Raw genomic sequence first — 20,419 nt, 5'->3', positions numbered from 1 at the left:
ATTTTTTTTCTCTCTCTCTCTCTTTGTTTTTTTTTTCTTCTCTTTTCTTCTTTTCTCTCTTTTTTTTTCTTCTTTTTTTTTTCTTTTTCTTTTCCTCTTTTTGTATTTTTTTTTTTTTTTAACAAGGAACAAAAAAGCCTTCAATTTGCCTGTGACTATGCCAACTACCCTAACCGATGGGAAGTCTCAAGAGTGGGCAAAATGACCTGGCCAGGAAGCTTTTAGAGGGAGGGCATGAAGGGGTGTGTGTGGTGGGGGTGTGTGTGTGGGAGGGGTTAATAAATGCACCCAACCCATTGTCTCTGGCCACAGGAGGGGGAGGCAGGTCACAGAAGCCAGGTTTGCCTCTGAGAAGAGTGCTCTGGGAAGAGCTGGCTGCTTGGAGAGCCCTCCTGCTCTTTCCCTTCTCCTTCACACAGCTCAAGTTGGGGGCGAGGTGGAAGAGAATCGGGAAGGAGTCGGGTCTGGGTACAGGTAGATCCCTGGAAGGCTGGTTGGTGTTTGTCTCCAGTGGTAGCAAGATGCTGGAGCAGGTTGTTGGCACAGTTGGGACTCTTCAGTAAGCTTGGCCTGTCTCTACTGGTAGGAGGCCCAGGACAGCTGAATGTTCCCCCAGCTTCATCCTGCGCTGTGTGGACAGACTCACGTTCTTGGCCAGGTAATCCACAGCGGCTGGAGAGGAGGGGAGAAGAAAGGAGGGTGAGGAAAAACAGCCCAAGGTTAGCATTTGGTGCAAATGAGGCTCTCAGCATCGAAGGGGCTGCAAGCACAGACCCCACAGAATGACTTGCAGAGAGAGACCCAATGCCGTGGTTGTCACACATAGAATCGTCAGGGTTGGAAAGGACCTCAAGGCTCAGCCAGCTCCAACCCCCCTGCCATGGGCAGGGACACCTCACACCACAGCAGGTTGCTCACAGCCACCTCCAGCCTGGCTGCAAACACCTCCAGGCAGGAGGCTTCCACCACCTCCCTGGGCAACCTGTGCCAATCTCTCACCACCCTCATGGGGAATTACTTCTTTCTAATGTCTAATCTGAATCTCCCCTCCTCTAGCTTGGCTCCATTCCCCTTAAGTCCTATCACTCCCTGACACCCTAAAAAGCCCCTCCCCAGCTTCCTTGTAGGCCTCCTTCAGATCCATGAGGGGTCCTGTCTCCTAGCAAAGAGTGCAAACAGATCATAGAATCACAGAATCAACCAGGTTGGAAAAGACCTCAGAGATCATCAAGTTCAACCTGTCACCCAACACCTCCTGACAGCTAAACCATGGCTCCAAGTGCCACATCCAAGCCTTTCTTGAACACCTCCAGGGGCAGGGACTCCACCATCTCCCTGGGCAGCACATTCCCCTGGCCAATTGCTCTTCCTGTGAAAATTACTCTTTCTGTTATTGATGAGGATGGTCCTGCCACAAACACCTTAGGTAGGTCTCTGTGCACCTCCTGATAGGAGCTAAAATCCTCCTTCTGCCACAGAAAAGGGGGTTTCCAGAGGAGCTGCCTGGAAAAAAAGCCTGAGCAGAAAGCCAGTGGGATAAACCTTCCAGCCTCACCTCCCCAGATCCTCTCATGGTGCCAAAGCCAACTGCTGTGCTCAGTGATGCTGTTGGAAATGATTTCAGAGGAAGCTCACCAAGTCCAGGCTTAGCTGCTGTGGACAGCACAGCCTTGGCAGGGATGGGTTAGTGGCTGGACCTGATGAGTTTGAAGGTCTCTTCCCATTGAAGCCATTCTGTGATTCTGCACCTCTATAATTCAGTGATTTTATGACTATGACTCTGTGTTTCTACGACTGTGACTGACTGTGACTCTGTTTCTAGGACTCTGTGACTCTGTTTCTATGACTCTATGACTCTGTTTCTATGACTCCATGACTGTTTCTAGGACTCTATGTATCTGTTTCTATCACTCTGTGACTCTGTTTCTATGACTATGACTCCATGACTCTATTTCTATGTCTCTATGAATCTGTTTCTATGACTCTGTTACTCTGTTTCTATGACTCTATGTTTCTATCACTCTGTGACTCTGTTTCTATGACTCCGTGAATCTTTCTATCACTCTGTGACTCTGTTTCTATGACTCTGTGAATCTTTCTATCACTCTGTGACTGTTTCTATGACTCCGTGAATCTTTCTATCACTCTGTGACTCTGTTTCTATGACTCTGTGAATCTTTCTATCACTCTGTGACTCTGTTTCTATGACTCTGTGAATCTTTCTATCACTCTGTGACTCTGTTTCTATGACTATGACTCCATGACTCTGTTTCTATGTCTCTATGAATCTGTTTCTATGACTCTTACTCTGTTTCTATGACTATGTTTCTATCACTCTGTGACTCTATGTTTCTATGACTCTATGAATCTGTTTCTATCACTCTGTGACTCTGTTTCTATCACTCTGTGACTCTGTTTCTATCACTCTGTGACTCTATGTTTCTATGACTCTATGAATCTGTTTCTACCACTCTGTGACTCTGTTTCTATCACTCTGTGACTCTGTTTCTATGACTATGACTCTGATTCTATGTTTCTATGACTCGGACTCTGACTCTGTTTCTGTTCCTGTGCCTCTATGACTATGTTTCTGTGACCATGACTCTGATTCTATGACTCTCTGACTCTGTTTCTGTGACTATGACTCTATGACTCTGATTCTAACTGTGACTCTATCTCTGTGACTCTCTATGTTTCTATGACTCTCTGACTGTGTTTCTCTGTTTCTCTGTGTTTCTGTTTCTCTCTGTCTCTATGTTTTTGTGACTCTAGGACTATGACTCTATGACTCTGTTTCTATGACTCTGAATCTCTGACTGACTCTGTTTCTGTGCCTCTATTTCTGTGACTCTGCAACTCTATGTCTCTCTGTGTGTTCCTGACTCTCTGACTCTGTTTCTGTCTCTGTGTCTCTATGGCTATGTTTCTGTGACTCTATGACTATGTTTCTATGACTCTCTGACTGTTTCCATGTTTCCCTGACCCTGTGTTTCAGTTTCTGTGACTCTCTGACTCTGTTACTGTTTCTGTGACTCTATGGCTATGTTTCTGTGACTCTATGACTATGTTTCTACGACTGTCTGACTGTTTCCATGTTTCCCTGACCCTGTGTTTCAGTTTCTGTGACTCTATGACTCTGTTTCTGTTTCTGTGACTCTATGACTATGTTTCTACGACTCTCTGACTGTTTCCATGTTTCCCTGACCCTGTGTTTCAGTTTCTGTGTCTCTCTGACTCTGTTTCTGTTTCTGTGACTCTATGGCTATGTTTCTGTGACTCTATGACTATGTTTCTACGACTCTCTGACTGTTTCCATGTTTCCCTGACCCTGTGTTTCAGTTTCTGTGACTCTCTGACTCTGTTTCTGTTTCTGTGACTCTATGGCTATGTTTCTGTGACTCTATGACTATGTTTCTACGACTCTCTGACTGTTTCCATGTTTTCCTGACCCTGTGTTTCAGTTTCTGTGACTCTCTGACTCTCTGTTTCTCTGAATCTCTGACTACCACTCTATGACTCTGCATCTCTATGACTTTATGACTCCATGGCTGTTTCTCTGCCTCCATGACTCCACGTGTCTCTGCCTCTATGACTCTCTGCAAGCTAACTCATATCTACAAGCTCAACTCTCCTGCTTTCACCCCCCCTCCCTGGGGGAAACTGCTTTGCTTCTCTCCATCTGGGTGAGGAACGCAGCCACAGCTCCCGAGGCGACGGCGAAACCTCTACCCCAGCTTGCCCGGCTGCCCCGTGGTCTGAGGAGGAAGAGGACCAGGGCAGGATGGTGACATTGCTCATTAGCTGAGCTTCAGTCAAAGCCTCTCCCTTTCCACTGCCTTTAATGGCTCAAATTAGATTAATGAGGAGCTGGCAGGAGGTGTACAGTCGGTGCCAACGAGTAAACAAATTTCAGCCATCAACGTCTTGTCAGATGCCTGCCCCAGAGGAGGGCCCTTCCAGACACAAACTCTTATTAGACTTGTCACATCTATTAGAATTCCTGTCACGCTTCTGCGTTCCATCACCGGCATCATTAGCACAGCTCCGGCCTCTGGGAGCCAGGAGGGCCACACTCGGCTGGCAGCACCGCTCCCCGCCGGCTGGGACAGCGCAGCCTGGGCTGCTGCAACCACTGCAGGCAACCGGCCCCAGAACAGGAGGACACAGTCTCAAGCTGTGCCAGGGGAAGTTTAGGCTGGAGGCGAGGAGAAAGTTCTTCCCAGAGAGAGTCGTCGGCCACTGGGATGTGCTGCCCAGGGAGGTGGTGGAGTCCCCGTCCCTGGAGGTGTTCTAGAGGGGATTGGATGTGGCACTTGGTGCCATGGTTTCTTTAGTCATGAAGTGTTGGGTGACAGCTTGGACTTGCTGAACTCTGAGGTCTTTTCCAACCTTATTGATTCCATGATTCTATGGAGTCCCCATCCCTGGAGGTGTTCAAGAGGGGCTTGGATGTGGCACCTGGGGCCATGGTTTAGTCGTGAGGTCTGTGGTGACAGGTTGGACTTGATGATCTTTGAGGTCTCTTCCAACCTGTGAACCCAGCAGGCACTGGAGCTGGAGCAAGGCCTGATGGGGAGCACGGCTCCTGCAGGAGGCAGACTTTGAATGGAGCTCAGTGAGGCAAGTGGAGGTGGCAAGCAGCAGCAGCAGCAGCCCTGGAGGTGTTTAAGGGCAGGCTGGATGGAGGCCTTGAGCAACCTGGGCTGCTTGCAGGTGTCCCTGCCCAGGGCTTGGAGCTGGATGATCTTTAAGGTCCCTTCCAACTCAAAGCATTCAGTGATTCATTTGGGACTGGGATCCTGGGCTAGCTTGCCTTGCATCAGTTTGTGTCTGCAGTCACCTGGCTTTGGGAAAAATCCTCACCCCGCACTAGATCAGGCTGGCCAGAGCCTCATCCAGCCTGGGCTTAAACACCTCCAGGGACAGGGCCCCAACCACCCCCCTGGACAACCCATTCCAGGGCTTCACCACTCTCATGGGGAAGAACTTCCTCCTCCCCTCCAGCCTGAATCTCCCCACCTCCAGCTTCATTCCATTCCCCCTAGTCCCATCACTACCTGATCACAGTATACAGTGATACTGTGATCAGGGCACTGGGCTCTGGGATGTTGTGCTGTGTTGCTTCTAGAAGGTGGAGTTTACACAGGATTAGACCCCAAGGTGTGGCTCTCATCAAGACCATAACAGCTTGGGCCTCATAGAATATTCAGAGGTATTCATTGAATAGCTTGGATTGGAACAGACCTTAAAGATCATCTATATCAAATCTCCCTGCCAGGGACAGGGACACCTCCCAATGAGACCAGGTTGCTCAAAGCCTCACCCAGCCTGCCCTCAAACACTTCCAGGAATGAGGCATCCACAACCTCCCTGGGCAACCTGTTGCAGTGTCTCACCACCCTCACAGCAAAGAACTTCTTCCTGGTGTCCAACCTAAATGCATCCTGCTCTAATTTCAAACCACTGCCCCTTGTCCTGGTATTGCAGGTGCCCACATCAAATAATGTCTGGGAGGCTGTAGGTAAAGAGGAAATTTAGGCCTTCTGTGTGTGTGTGTGGTTGTGCCTCTGCTCCTGTTCTCCCCTGTGGGTGAATTCAGAGGGGTGCAGAGACACATAGAATTGTCAGGGTTGGAAGGGACCTCAAGGATCAGCCACTTCTCTGAGGTCTTTTCCAACCTGGTTCATTCTATTCTATTCTGTAACTAGTCTGGACATCTCTCCTTCCTCCTCTCCAATTCCTGCTCCTCAGGTTAGGAAAGATGTTGAGCTGCTGGAAGGTGTCCAGAGAAGGGCAACAAAGCTGGGGAGGGGTCTGGAGCACAGCCCTGGGAGGAGAGGCTGAGGGAGCTGGGGTTGCTTAGCCTGCAGAAGAGGAGGCTCAGGGGAGACCTTCTTGCTCTCTGCAACTCCCTGAAGGGAGGTTGGAGCCAGCTGGGGGTTGGCCTCTTCTCCCAGGCAACCAGCACCAGAACAAGAGGACACAGACTCAAGCTGTGCCAGGGCAGGTGCAGGCTGGATGTTAGGAAGAAATTCTTCCCAGACAGAGAGATTGGCCATGGGAATGTGCTGCCCAGGGAGGTGGTGGAGTCACCAGCACTGGAGGTGTTTAAGAGGAGACTGGCTGAGGCACTTGCTGCCATGGTTTGGTTGATTAGATGGTGTTGGGTGATAGATTGGACTTGAGGATCTCTGAGGTCTTTTCCAACCTGGTTAAGTCTATTCTGTAACTAGTCTGGACATCTCTCCTTCCTCCTCTCCAATTCCTACTTCTCCAAAAGCCCCACAAGATGCTGACCCTGCTCAGCCAGTGGAAAGCTGGGCTTGGAATGCCTCCCCTTAGGATGCAAAACCTTATGTGTTGCTTCCTCTGCTGCCTTCAGCTGTGCCCCTGCCCAGAGATATCGATAAGACAACCCCTAAAGGTCCCTTCCAACCCAAAGCACTCTGTGACTCCTAAAGCCATTAAGCCAATGCCTGCCAACTGGGCTGTGATTCTGTGAGACTGAAATTGTAACCCTGAAAGAGTGGCCAGGCATTGGAACAGGTTGCCCAGGAAGGTGGTGGAGGCACCACCCCTGGAGGGGTTCAAGAACCATCTAGATGTGGTGCTCCAGGATATAGTTTGGTGCTCATGCAGTTGGGTTATGGTTGGACTCAATGATCTTGAAGGTCTTTCCCAATGATTCTATGAAGCCAAAGATCAGAGCTGAATCACAGAGTGGTCAGGGTTGGAAGGGACCTCAAGGATCAGCCAGCTCCAACCCCCCCTGCCATGGGCAGGGACACCTCACACTCCAGCAGGTTGCTCACAGCCACCTCCAGCCTGGCTGCAAACACCTCCAGGCAGGAGGCTTCCACCACCTCCCTGGGCAACCTGTGCCAGGCTCTCACCACCCTCCTGGGGAAGCAGGGAGGTGAACAGTCAGAGGAGGTCATGCTGGGAAGCACCCAGCAGGATGGGAATGTGGTGGCAGTCCCATCCCCCTCAGAAAACCCACACTCAGCTCCCAGTGTTGCTTTGTGGGGAGGTGGGAAGAGATCAAAGGCAGCAGGTCAAAGGCAGGCTGGAAGTCAGCGATGTGGTTTGTTGGTTTAAGGTAGTGGAAACCAAAATATTAGCAGAAACTTACCAGAAGTACTCTTGAGTGTTTGTTTGCTTACTTGAGAGGGAGAGTGTGTCTGGGTTTGTGTTTGCAAACAGAGTGTGGAGGAGGAGAGAAGTGAGGGGAGAGAGATCTTCTGTAGGTCTGGTCCCAGGGCTACCAAAGCTGCAGAGCTCTTACCTCCAAGCCCTGGTTATGTCCAGCCTGCCCCCACCATGCCAGCCTCCCATTTTGATGACATCAGTGTTCACTATAAAGAGTTCCACTGATTTTCTTTCTGCATCACAGTGGGAAGAAGCATGTGCTTGACAGAATCACACAAGTGTGATCCAAGACCACCCAGTCCAACCAGCAGCTCAACAGCACCCTGGCCACTAAACCACATCCCAAAGTGCCATGGCCATAGGTTTCTTCAACCCCTCCAGGGATGAGGACTCCACCACCTCCCTGGGCAGCCTGTTTCAACCCCTGACCACTCTTGTGGGAAAGAAATTATTCCTCCTGTCCAACCTCAAGCTCCCCTGCTGCAATTTTAGGCCATTTCCTCTCCTCCTATCACCTGAGGCTGGTGATGATCTTAAAGGCCTTTTCCCAACTGAAATGATTCCATGATTTGACCTGGTCATCAATAAATAATGACCTTGTGGAGGTCACCTCCCCCCTGAGGAGCATTTCAGCAGCATTGAGAATCACAGAATTGCCAGGGTTGGAAAGGACCTCAAGGATCATCCAGTTCCAACCTCCCTGCCATAGCCAGGGACACCTCACACTTCAGAGGGGGGAGTGAAGAACCAGAAAGCAGGAGGACATGAGAGAAGTAGCTGCTAAATCCAGCATGAAGTGAGAAAGACAAGCAAAAATGCTGTTCTATCAAGGTCAACTTGATGTAAGTGATTGCTCTAACAGGGCTAATTACCAATGAAAACTGTTTCCTCCTGCAGGGATGACTCTAAATGGGGCTCATTATAAGAGAGATTTATAGTGGAGTGGGCTTGTGGTGCCCCTGCAGGGCTGCAGATACAAACATCTCCACACACAGAGAGGTGTGGGATTGAGAAGGGCAAGGAAGCTGGGGAAGGGTCTGGAGAACAGGGCTGGGGAGGAGCAGCTGGGGGTGTTCAGCCTGGGGAGAAGAGAAGGATGAGAGGAGACCTCATTGCTCTCTACAAGTCCCTGAAAGGAGGCTGGAGTGAGGTGGGGGCTGGAGTGAGGTGGGGGCTGGAGTGAGGTGGGGGCTGGAGTGAGGTGGGGGCTGGCCTCTGCTCCCTAGTATCAGAATCATAGAATCAATAAGGTTGGAAAAGACCTCAGAGATCACTGAGTCCAAGCTGTCACCCAACACCTCCTGACAACTAAACCATGGCTCCAAGTGCCACATCCAATCCCCTCTTGAACACCTCCAGGGGTGGGGACTCCACCACCTCCCTGGGCAGCACATCCCAATGGCCAATTATTCCTTCTGGGAAGACCTTTCTCCTCACCTCCAGCCTAAACCTCCCCTGGTGCAGCTTGAGACTGTGTCCTCTTGTTCTGCTGCTGGCTGCCTGCCTGGGAGAAGAGACCAACCCCCTCCTGGCTCCAACCTCCCTTCAAGGAGTTGCAGAGAGCAAGAAGGTCTCCCCTGAGCCTCCTCTTCTGCAGGCTAAGCAACCCCAGCTCCCTCAGCCTCTCCTCCCAGGGCTGTGCTCCAGACCCCTCCCCAGCTTTGTTGCTCTTCTCTGGACATGTTCAAGTGTCTCAATGTCCTTCTCAAATTGATGGGCCCAGAACTGGACAAATCAGATGACAGAATGGGAGGAAATAGCCTCAAGGTGCACCAGGAGAAGTTTAGGTTGGATATTAGGAACAATTTCTTCACTATAGGAGTGGTCAGGTGTTGGAACAGGTTGCCCAGGAAGGTGGTGGAGGCACCACCCCTGGAGGGATTCAAGAACTGTCTAGATGTGGTGCTCCAGGATATAGTTTGGTGCTCATGCAGTTGGGTTGTGGTTGGACTCAATGATCTTGAAGGTCTTTCCCAATGATTCTATGAACCCAAAGATCAGAGCTGAATCACAGAGTGGTCAGGGTTGGAAGGGAGCTCAAGGGTCAGCCAGCTCCAACCCCCTGCCATGGGCAGGGACACCTCACACCACAGCAGGTTGCTCACAGCCACCTCCAGCCTGGCTGCAAACACCTCCAGGCAGGAGGCTTCCACCAGCTCCCTGGGCAGCCTGTGCCAGGCTCTCACCACCCTCCTGGGCAACAACTTCTTCCTCACAGCCAATCTGAATCTTTGGGCTCCCTCCCCAGGTCAAGAGGGACAGGGATCTGTCAGGGATTTCAGGGTGCAATATCCCAGTAGAAGGGGAGGACAGGGGAGGAGAGGGGACACATCCACCATCAAGAGGAGCTTGTGGGAGCTTTCCATCAGCCCGAGGAGGGGCCTGAGAGAAAATTCCTGCATCCAACCCGTGACAAACCTTCCTTTCTCTTCCCTTCTCCCGTGCTGGGCTCCCTCTCTCCTCCCTGCCGAGGGACCGAAGGTCCTCCCGCTGCCGTTCTCTTGCACACACACGCACAGGGGTGTGACTAACGTCTTGCCCAAGGGGATCTTGATTGGAAATCCATGGTATTGGAATTTGTTTAAGATTTTTATCAATAGCACGTGTGTCCAGCCTCACATCCAGGAGCGAGGGGGAAGGTCAAAGGGTCGCAGATCAAACTCCCGAAAAACACAAGAGAGGAGGAGGAGGAGGAGGAGGAGGAGGAGGGGGGAAAGGGGGAGGGGGGGGACGGGCGGGGGAAGCTGCTATTGATCCCGGCTGCCGCCACAGCCGGTTCTCATTTAGCTGGCGAAGTTAAAGACATTAAAGGGGCTGGGAGGGAAGAGGAAAAAAAAAATATGACCACAAAGAAGAAAACAACCAAAAAAAAAAAAGCCCCAGCCAAATGGAAGGAAAAGCAAAGGTCAGCGAGGACAAGCTGCGGGCAAGCAGCAGCGCTCCGGGAGGAAGAGGATGCACCTTTAACCCTGCGCGGATCGCTCTCTCACACCAGCGCCGATGATTAGTTTAACACCAGCAGGTGAGCCCTCTGCCAGCCCCCGGGGCTGGGTTGGTGACCCAAGCATTCGGGAGGAGAAACAGATCCTGCCAGGCTGCCTCGGTCCCTCCTGGAATCGCCGAGTCGGGAAGGTTGGAAAAGACCTCAGAGCTCAGCAAGTCCAAGCTGCCACCCAGCGCCTCCTGACAGCTGAACCGTGGCTCCAAGGGCCACATCCAAGCCCCTCTTGAACACCTCCAGGGACGGGGACTCCGCCACCTCCCTGGGCAGCACATTCCCATGGCCAATTCCTCCTTCTGGGAAGAAGTTTCTCCTCATCTCCAGCCTCCCCTGGCACAGCTTGAGACTGTGTCCTCTTGTTCTGGTGTTGGGTGCCTGGGAGAAGAGCCCAACCCCCACCTGGCTCCAACCTCCCTTCAGGGAGTTGCAGAGAGCAAGAAGGTCTCCCCTGAGCCTCCTCTTCTGCAGGCTAAGCAACCCCAGCTCCCTCAGCCTCTCCTCCCAGGGCTGTGCCCCAGACCCCTCCCCAGCTTTCTTGCCCTTCTCTGGACACCTTCCAGCAGCTCAACCTCTTTCCTGACCTGAGGAGCCCAGAACTGGACACAGGACTCCAGGTGTGGCCTAAGCAGTGCTGAGCACAGGGCACAAGGACTTCCCTGCTCCTGCTGGCCACACTCTTCCTGCTGCAGGCCAGGATGCCCTTGGCCTTCTTGGCCACCTGGGCACACTGCTGGCTCATGTTTAGGTGGCTGTCAATCAGCACCCCCAGGTCCCTTTCTGCCTGGCTGCTCTCAGCCACTCTGACCCAGCCTGTAGGACCATGCAGTCTAGCTCAGGTCACAGAGGAACACATGCAGATGGGTCTGGGACGTGGTTTAGTGGGGGTGGTGATGGGTTGGACTCAGGTTTAGGAGGAGACTTGATGGGGTGCTCGGTGCCATGGTTTTAGTCCTGCTCTGGTCAGGGGGTGGTGCTGGCCTCAATGATCTCTTTGGGTCCCTTCCAATCCCTGCCATCCTGTGATGCCAGCACAACATCCATGCAATCCCTCCCTCTCTCTTCCCCTCTTCCCTCTGCAGGGGGAGTACAAGCAGGGCACTTACTTTGTCCGTACTGCCCGTACTGGTAGCCGGCCACAGGGTCCACACTGTAACTGGTGGTGCTGTAGGTGGGAGGACAGTAGGACTGGGAGGTCGGGAGGCTGTCCACAGACTTGATGGAGTCACTCCTCTGGCTGCAGCTGGCAGAGATGGAGTTGGTGGTGTCCAAGCCACCGTGAAGGGGGGAGATGGAGAAGTCAGCCTGGGGCTGCGGAGGAACCCCGCTGGGGTTGCTCAGGATGCTCATCACCTGGAGAGGCAAGGAGACAACACCTCAGTGTCTGCAGGAGGCAGGGCACGAGTGCAGGTGGCTTCATGCATACCAGGGAGCCTGTACATAGTGGTCCCCCAGTGTAATGAGCAATAGCAACACAGGTTTGGCCAGGCTGGAGAATCATAGAACTGTCAGGGTTGGAAGGGACCTCAAGGCTCAGCCAGTTCCAACCCCCCCCCTGCCATGGGCAGGGACACCTCACACTACAGCAGGTTGCTCACAGCCACATCCAGCCTGGCCTTCAAAACCTCCAGGCATGAGGCTTCTACCTCCTCCCTGGGCAACCTGCTTCCAGCAGATGACCACAGACAGCCCCCACAGTTGGATCCTCTGCCCCTAAAGCTTCATTTGAAAGCCCTCAGGAGGGATAATTGAGAGGTTCCTTCACAGCTCACTCAGCCCTTTGGTCTTTCTTTGCTGGCCTGCCAACAATGTTTGCTGTGCTGTTGAGAATGAACACTGGAGAAAGGGATAAACCTGGGGCAGACCCTGCTTGGCACACACTGCCAGGGACCAGCACCTCTTCCCTTCCTGCACACAGCCCTCGTGGAAGAGGAGGCACAAAGTAAGGTAGGAAGCCACTCTCTTCTCCCAAGGAACATAAAGGATGACCTCAAGATGCCCCTGGGAAGATTTCAGCAGGACATGAGGAACAATTTCTTCCCCAGAAGCATTCTCAAGCCCCTGGAAGAGACTGCTCAGGGCAGTGGTGGAGTCCCCATCCCTGGAGGGGTTTCAAAGCCATGCAGATGGAATGAGCCTCAACAAAACCAAGTGCTGGGTCCTGCACTGGGGTCACAGCAACCCCATGAGCACTCCAGGCTCGGGGCTGGCAAGTGGAAAAGGGTCTGGGAGTGCCCAGGGCAGTGGTGGAACCCTCATCCCCGGAGGGGTTTCAGAGCCATGGAGATGTGGTGCTGAGGGTTTTAGTGGTGACCTGGCAGTGGTGGTTTGATGGTTGGAGCTGATGATCTTTAAAAGGTCTCTTCCAACCAAACCAATCCAAAGATCCACTGGTTCTCTAAGACAGGGAGCAACACTGCTGATCTTCCACACAAGATGCTGAAGACAGCTCCTTGCCTTGGAGGTCTGAGTGGGGCTTGGTTCGTGCAGGTCCCTAACCAAACCAGAGGCAAACCCTCTCTGCCTTTGAAGCAGATTCAGCTTGAGGGACTGAAAGTTCCCTTTCCCCTCAAATGTTAAAGGAGATCAGACCCTGGCTGGGCTCATTTCAGGGGGGTGGGGGGTAGGAGGGAGGTGTGTGCTTGGTTTGCAAGTGTAATTCGATTTGCACACCAACCATCTTCCTGCTCCCAGACCTGAAACAGATGAACTTTGTTTTGCCTTCTCCTTGTTGCAGCAGCAAGGGGGGGGGGGGGGGGGGGGGGGGGGAACCCCACACCTCCCTGATTTGTTCCTGTGGGTGACTTTGGGGTAAGCTGCTGCCTGCAGCCCTTCACACACAGCCTCCACCCTGAGCCTTCCAGGGCTTTAATGCAATTGCCTCCTGCAATCAGCAAAACGACCCCCTCGGGGTTGGGGTGGGGGTAGGGTTGGCAAGGGAAGGGTGGAAAGAGTTTGGAGAAGTGGTGGGGAGGGGAGGAAGGGATCTGCTGGTGCCTCGGGGTTGATCTGGTGGCTGCTGCTGCAGGGTTTGTGCTGGGGAAGGGCAGGGGGGGAGGAAGGGGGTGGAGAGAGGACACAAACCACTCACCTCGGGGGGCCAGGCCGGCGCTCAGATGCCGAGCAGCTGAAAAATCCCCGAGTTTAGCATAACCTCATTGACATCAATTAAAGTGGCAAATTGGAAATATTTGGAGCCTGGCAAGTGGTAAAATGAGCCCTTTATCCCCCCCAGCAGCGGCCTGGGGAGCTATTGTGCAGAGGATGCCCTCTCTGGAAGGACACAAGAAGGGGTTGTATAGAGCAGCGTCTCCCCCCCCTTCCTGCTCACCCCCGCACCTTCCCCATCCCCTCCTCCTTCACCTTCCTGCTGGAGTCAGGGGCTTAGGCTGAGTGACCAGCTAGGGGCTGGCCTTTGTTTTCTAAAGCCTCTCCTCCCCCCGGAAAGGACTCAGGAGCCCTGCAAAGATGCTTTCCCTTGATGTGACGCCACCTCCCGACTCGGCCAGCCTGAGATCCTTCCCAGGCATTTGTCTGCGAGGGGAACTTGGGAGCAGGGCTGGCTGGACCCCCATGGAGGGGGAGGGAGGTGGTGGGGAGGTACTGGGAAGGGGGTGAGTTGAAAAGCCTGGGAAATCAATCTAGCCCTGAGCATGGGTTTGTGTGCAGCGTGGAGCAGGGGTGCAGGGACGAGCCTGGAGGGAGCTCAGGCCAAGCAGTGCAGTGGCAGCAGCACAGAGCTCAGCCAGGCTTCAGTTACAACCACACAATGGGCTGGGTTGGAAGGAGCCTTCAAGCTCATCCAGTGCCAGTGCTCTGTGACCCCCCCCAGTAAAGAAGTTCCTCCTCATGTTGAGATGGAACCTCCTATCCTGGAGTTTCTATCCATTGATCCTTGTCCTATCCCAGGGTGCAACTGAGCAGAGCCTGTCCCTGAGCCTGCCCTGGGCAGGGACACCTCTCACCAGCCCAGGTTGCTCAAGGCCTCATCCAGCCTGGCCTTGAACACCTCCAGGCAGGGGGAATCTGTTTACCCTCTTCTTCTTCAGGGTTTTCAGCCAGCACTGAGCTTGCAGTTTGCTGCTGGTCCCCAAAAAAATTGTGTCCCCCCCCAAACTGTTCTTCCTCTACAACTCCCTGAAAGGAGGTTGGAGCCAGGTGGAGATCAGGTTCTTCTCAGATGGAAGAAGTGACAGGAGAAGAGGAACTGGCCTCAAGCTGTGCCAAGGGAGGTTCAGGTTGGATGTCAGGAAAGATGTCTTCACAGAAAGGGTTCTCAGGCACTGGAGCAGGCTGCTCAGGGACCTGGTGGAGTCCCCAGCCCTGGAGAGGTTAAGAGATGCATGGATATGGTGCTGAGGGATGTGGCTTAGTGGCAGTGGCTTAGCAGCAGTGGAGGGGTTGTGAGCTCTGGGTGAGTGGTTTGGACTTGATGATCTCCAAGGCCTCTTCCAACCTCAACACTTCTATGGCTCTAGCACTCTATGGGAAGTTAAAACTGGCCTCCTTGTCTCTACACTGCAGGGCAGACAAAGCTTCAGACAGAGCCTGAATTGCATACACACAGCCACCCCTCACCCCCAGCTCTCCAGGCCCTCTGGGCACAGCTTCTTAATCCCAGCACTTAAGCCTGGAGGTATCTAGATGAAGTTGTTTAGGCAGAAGGCTGTGCAAAATGTGCCCATGGAAGTCCCTGCCCCATGACAGCCCAAAGACTGAAAGGGAAGGGGGGTGAGGGGAGGAAATTGCCTTTCAATATGCAAGACAGAGTGGATTAAAAGTGAGAATGGGGCTGTCATGCTTTTCTGTGTGGATGTAACGTAAACCCCTCTGCCTCAAAGGCTTAGGCAGCAGGGAAATCATGGGAGTGCAGCCTGAAGGGAGGTTTTCCAGCTGCAAAGTTATTTGTAACCTTCCACTAAAGCCAGGTCGTGAACTTTGATCTGGCTCAGCTCTGAATCCCCTCCGAATGCCCCCAGCGGCTGCGGGCACAGCTCGGAGCTGCAGCATCTCCTTGGCTGTAGGTGTCAGAGCCTGCACCTCTTTGCCCTGGTGGGGCAGCCAGGCCATCACACGTGCAGCAGCCACAAGACATCCTTGGATTGAATTCACAAGCAGAATCAGATGTTTGGAAACAATAAGCATCCTTCATGCATGCACCAGAAGCGCAGAGGGAGGAGCTGGCTTTGCACTGCTCTGCTGTGGGCAGCTCGAAGCTGAGCTCTTCAATACCTGAAGGGCTCCTCCATGAAGCCTGGGGAGGGACAGTTTTTGAGGGCATGGGGTGATAGGATGAGGAGAAATGCTTTTAAACTAGATGTAGGTTGGACATAAGGAGGAAGATCTGCACAATGAGGTTGGTGAGACACGGGAACAGGCTGCCCAGGGAGGTGGTTGAGGTCCCGTCCCTGGCAGCATTGGAGGTCAAACTTGCTGGGGTCCTGAGCCACCTGATCTAGTTGGAGGTGTCCCTGCTGACTGCAGAGGGTTTGGACAAGATGACCTTCAAGGGTCTCCTCCAACCTGATGTATTCTGTGCTGGTTCTGTTTCTCCTCTCCCTGCCTGAGCTGTCCAGGTCTGGCAGTGCTGCCCCTGCACAGTCAGAAAGGAAAATCCTGTGCTAGAAAATGAAGGACAACTGGAACCACTCACAGACCAGAAGGGTTTTCTGGTGCTCTCCCTGCTGGCCATCTCCCCAAAAGAATCAGCTGCTTTCTATTACTCCAAGGAAAGGCAAGGCTCTTAAAGTAAGCAGAAGTTGCATTAACACTTCCTCTAAGGCCCTTTTAAAAGGGAAGTGTGTGTGGGGGGGAATGGATGTAAAGCAGTGCTGCTAAATGAAACCCAGATTCACACCCACAGGAGCTGAGGCCAGAGAAGATACCTGCACAAATCCCTCCTCAAGACAGTAACTGCCTTCAATCAGTCAGAACCAGGAGTCATTTTCTAATCCCAGCCCTGCTGCTGCCTCGTGCAAGTCGCTTCAGCTGGGGCTCAACTAACCTCAGCCACGCCAAGTTCAGGTTCTGCTCTCTGCTAACCCTCTAGAGTCCCTCCACAGAGAGACTGATGCTTCTGCAGGACAATTCATGCCATCCTGACCCCCCCTTCTGAAAGAAGATGGGCTGAATTTCCCTCTGGAAATCCCTGGGGAGGCAGAAGGGTGCCAGCAGCGCGTCGTGACCGTGCCAGGGTGGACACGTAACCCCCAAGGGCTTGGAGAAGGGAGATGCTGGAAGGTGGCTATGACCTAGGCAACACCTTGAGTCCTGTGTCCAGTTCTGGGCTCCTCAGTTTAAGAAGGACATTGAGAGACCTGAAGGTGTCCAGAGAAGGGCAAGAAAGCTGGGGAGGGGTCTGGAGCACAGCCCTGGGAGGAGAGGCTGAGGGAGCTGGGGTTGCTTAGCCTGCAGAAGAGGAGGCTCAGGGGAGACCTTCTTGCTCTCTCCAACTCCCTGAAGGGAGGTTGGAGCCAGGTGGGGGTTGGTCTCTTCTCCCAGGCAGGCACCCAGCCCCAGAACAAGAGGACACATTCTCAAGCTGTGCCAGGGGAAGGTTCAGGCTGGAGGTTAGGAAGAAATTCTTCCCAGCAAGAGAGATTGGCCATGGGAATGTGCTGCCCAGGGAGGTGGTGGAGTTCCCATCCCTGGAGGTGTTTAGGAAGAGCCTGGATGAGGCACTTGGTGCCATGGTTTAGTTGATCAGATGGTGCTGGGTGATGGGTTGGACTCAATGATCTCAAAGGTCTTTTCCAACCTGGTCTATTCTATTCTATTCTATTCTATTCTATTCTATTCTATTCTATTCTATTCTATTCTATTCTATTCTATTCTATTCTATTCTATTCTATTCTATTCTCTCCTATTCCTATTCCTATTCCTATTCCTATTCCTATTCCTATTCCTATTCCTATTCCTATTCCTATTCCTATTCTTCTTCTATTCTTTCTATTCTATTCTATTTACACATCCCAGCTGGATGCTCCCATGGAGGCAGGCTGGGGAAGTGCTGCAGATCATAGAATCATAGAAGTGTTGAGGTTGGAAAAGACTTTTGGGAGCATCCAGTCCAACCCCACTCGCCTGGAGATCACAACCCCTCTGCTGCTGCTAAGCCACTGCCATGAAACCACATCCCTCCACACCACATCCATGTGGCTTTTACATCCCTCCAGGGATGGAGACTCCACCACCTCCCTGGGCAGCCTGTTCCAGTGCCTGACCACTCTTTCTGTAAAGAAATGTTTCCTAACATCCAACCTGAGCCTCCCTTGGCACACCTTGAGGCCATTTCCTCTTCTGGTGCTTGTTGCATGTGAGAGAAGACCAACCCCTGCCTGACTCCAACCTCCTCTGAGGGAGTTGTAGAGGGCAATGAGGTCAATGAGCCCTGAGAAAGGCTGTGGGGCTCAAATGAGCCAGCAGCCCCAAAGATCTCCATTCCCTCTTCAGTACCACTGACCATGGGGAGCACCTTTGCCTTTTCCAGGCATGCTGAGAGCAACGTGGGGCTGAGCTCCACCGAGGCTTTCCTTCATCACAGGTTTATCAGAGGACAGCATCTGATCCTCCCCACCCCAGGACATGAAGGTGTTGGGAACAACAAGAGTGCACTGGAGGTTTCTATTCCCTCCTTCCCATGCACCCACCCAGCATTGATAACCCTGCCTAAGCCCTCCAGCCCCTGCAGCCCCAGGTTTGCTGACTTCTTGTTTCAGCAGGAGCAACTCATTGCCCAGGCGACTTTTGAACCTTGGGAAAAGTCTGGGGCAGCTGGATGAAAATCCCTCTCCTTCAAGAATGCAAAGTCCTTTTCCACCCCCACCCCCCTTCTCTTTTTTTTTTTGACCTTGCTTTCTTCTAATTTATTACTTCTTGGTGCATTATCATCACTAACTAAAAATCAATACCCACTCCACATCTGCAAGGCTTTATCTGGAGGGAAATCTGCTCCCTGTCCATCAGAGCGATTGACAGCCTTCCCTTTCCCCTCCCTCCCTCCCTTCCTCCCATCCCTTGTCCCTCTCCCTTTCCCCAGCTCCTTTCCCCTCGCTGCTGTCCCAAATCAGTCACAGGCGTGGCGTGGGCTTGCTCTTGGGGCTAAGTCAATAACAGCTACGGTGCCAGGAGCCTTCGGCCTCGTTTCTCCCCTTTCCAGAGGTCATTTGTCATGGGGGAAGGGAAGGAGGGGGAGGGGGAGGGGGGGAAGAGGAGGTTGAGGTCTTGATGTCTTGGGGAGCCCAAGGTTAACACACAAAGCCCATCCCAGATGAAAGAGTCAACCCCCTCCCTTTCACCTCCTGCTGCTGCCTCCCTCCTCACCCTCATCTGTGCCGCTCCCCCCCCCCCCCCCGCCTCCCCCCACCCCGTTTCAAACCCTTCCTCTGCCCCCCCCTGGGATGTTTCATCACTCTCTCCCATACTTTAAAAGAAGGGGAGTTAAAAAAATGTAATTAATTCCCTCCATTTCTGAGCTGGCCCTCAGGGCCTCTGGCCGTGGAAACTGTAGCAGGGGAAATGTGCACCCTTTATGATAAACCACTGCGGCTTTGGGAAGGGAAGTGCAATTAGGACCTCCAATCTCTGCCATCAGGGCCTCAGATTTTTTTTGGTGGAAGGCTTGGGGAGGTGGTGGGGAGGGGGGAGGTGACACTTGGGGTGGGGTTGGATGGCCAAGGAGGAGGCTCGAGGGGCAGACAAGCGACAGGGAGAGAGATCCGCCGCGATAGGGAAGGGTGCGAGCGCGTCAGGGAGGGGAGTAGAGGAGTTCAGAGATGCACAGAGTGGTTTGGCTTGGAAGGGACCTTAAAGGTCCAACCCCACTGCCATGGGCAGGGACAGCTTCCACTAGCCCAGGCTGCTCATCCAACCTGGCCTTGAACACCTCCAGGGAAGGGGCATCCACAACCTCACTCTTCCACCGCCTCCCCACCCTCCCTGGAAAGATTTTCCTCCTAATCTCCCCTGCTCAAGCTTCAATCCATCCCCTTTCATCCAAGCCCTTGTATAAAGTCCTTCCTCAGCTTTCTTGTAGCCCCTTTCAGGTTCTGGAAGGCTGCTCTAAGGTCTACCTGGAGCCTTCCAAGTTGCATGACCAAACTTTACCCCAGCAGACCTGGCTGCTGCACGTCACTGCCCTTTGTGGCCTGAAGCTCTATGAACAGAAGCTCAGAACAGCCCAGGCCATGCTGGGCAAACCTTCTGCCACGCACCAGCAGCTTGCCAAGACAGTCAACAGAGACATCAAGCCCTGGATGAGAGGAAATGGCCAGAAATGGTGCCAGGGGAGGCTGGACATGAGGGACAATTCCTCTCCTGCAGGAGTGGTCAGGCATTGGCACAGGCTGCCCAGGGAGGTGGGGGAGTCCCCATCCCTGGAGGGGATGTGTGGCCATGGCACTTGGGGCCATGGTGGTGCTGGGTTGCTGGTTGGCCTGAATGGTCTTGGAGGTCTTTTCCAACCCAAACAGTTCTATGATCTCCACTCAGTGATGCTGCACTGCCCCATCCCCAGGAAGACATCAAAGTGTCCTGAGACCAGCCCAAGCAAACAAAACCATGGGAAGGAAGGCAGGAGCCTGTGGGCAGCATTTTCCAGAGCCACCTCTGATTCTGGGGTGTCTCCATGTCTGGACACTCGATTTGACACAGCACAAAGCATCCAAAATCAGAGGCTGCCTTAGAGGGGAAAAAAAAGCTGCATTTAGAAACTGCTGAGCCTGGCTAAGTCCTGAATAAAGGGAAGACAGGATGATCTGCACCTAGCTGAAGGGTGTTAACCCCAGAGAAGCTGCTGGCTGCTCCCAAAGGAATGCAAATGGTCTGCTGTGAAGAAACTGGAATGGGAAACCCAGTGGAAGGGTCTCCTGGCAGGGGCAGTGGTGCTGAGGTGTGGTACTGCTTTCCTAGCAAGGGGTAGGAAATCATAGAATCAATAAGGTTGGAAAAGACCTCAGAGATCAGCAAGTCCAAGCTGTCACCCAACACCTCCTGACAACTAAGCCATAGCTCCAAGTGCCACATCCAAGCCCTTCTTGAACACCTCCAGGGATGGGGACTCCACCACCTCCCTGGGCAGCTCATCCCAATGGCCAATTCCTCCTTCTGGGAAGAACTTTCTCCTCACCTCCAGCCTAAACCTCCCCTGGCACAGCTTGAGACTGTGTCCTCTTGTTCTGGTGCTGGGTGCCTGCCTGGGAGAAGAGACCAGCACCTATCTGGCTACAACCTCCCTTCAGGGAGCTGTAGAGCTGCAAGAAGGTCTCCCCCGAG

At 53.1% G+C, this 20,419-nt stretch overlaps 1 protein-coding gene across 1 annotated transcript in view; it reads right to left on the bottom strand.

Annotated features, from left to right (window-relative positions):
• Positions 1-266: 266 nt before the first annotated feature.
• The window catches only part of PAX7 (paired box 7), a 156,452-nt gene continuing 136,299 nt past the window's right edge, over positions 267-20,419 (bottom strand). The window contains exons 5-6 of the mRNA XM_054175681.1: positions 11,254-11,500; positions 267-672 (exon numbers count right to left, since the gene is read on the bottom strand). Coding sequence (XP_054031656.1) covers positions 557-672; positions 11,254-11,500 — 363 coding nt within the window. The 3' untranslated portion in view covers positions 267-556. The remainder of the gene's footprint in view (positions 673-11,253; positions 11,501-20,419) is intronic.

The sequence above is a fragment of the Dryobates pubescens genome, chromosome 33 (assembly GCF_014839835.1).
Source record: "Dryobates pubescens isolate bDryPub1 chromosome 33, bDryPub1.pri, whole genome shotgun sequence".
Taxonomy (NCBI): domain Eukaryota; kingdom Metazoa; phylum Chordata; class Aves; order Piciformes; family Picidae; genus Dryobates; species Dryobates pubescens.
Note: the sequence above shows the minus strand (reverse complement) of the source record. Positions and strands in the feature narration are given on the sequence as shown.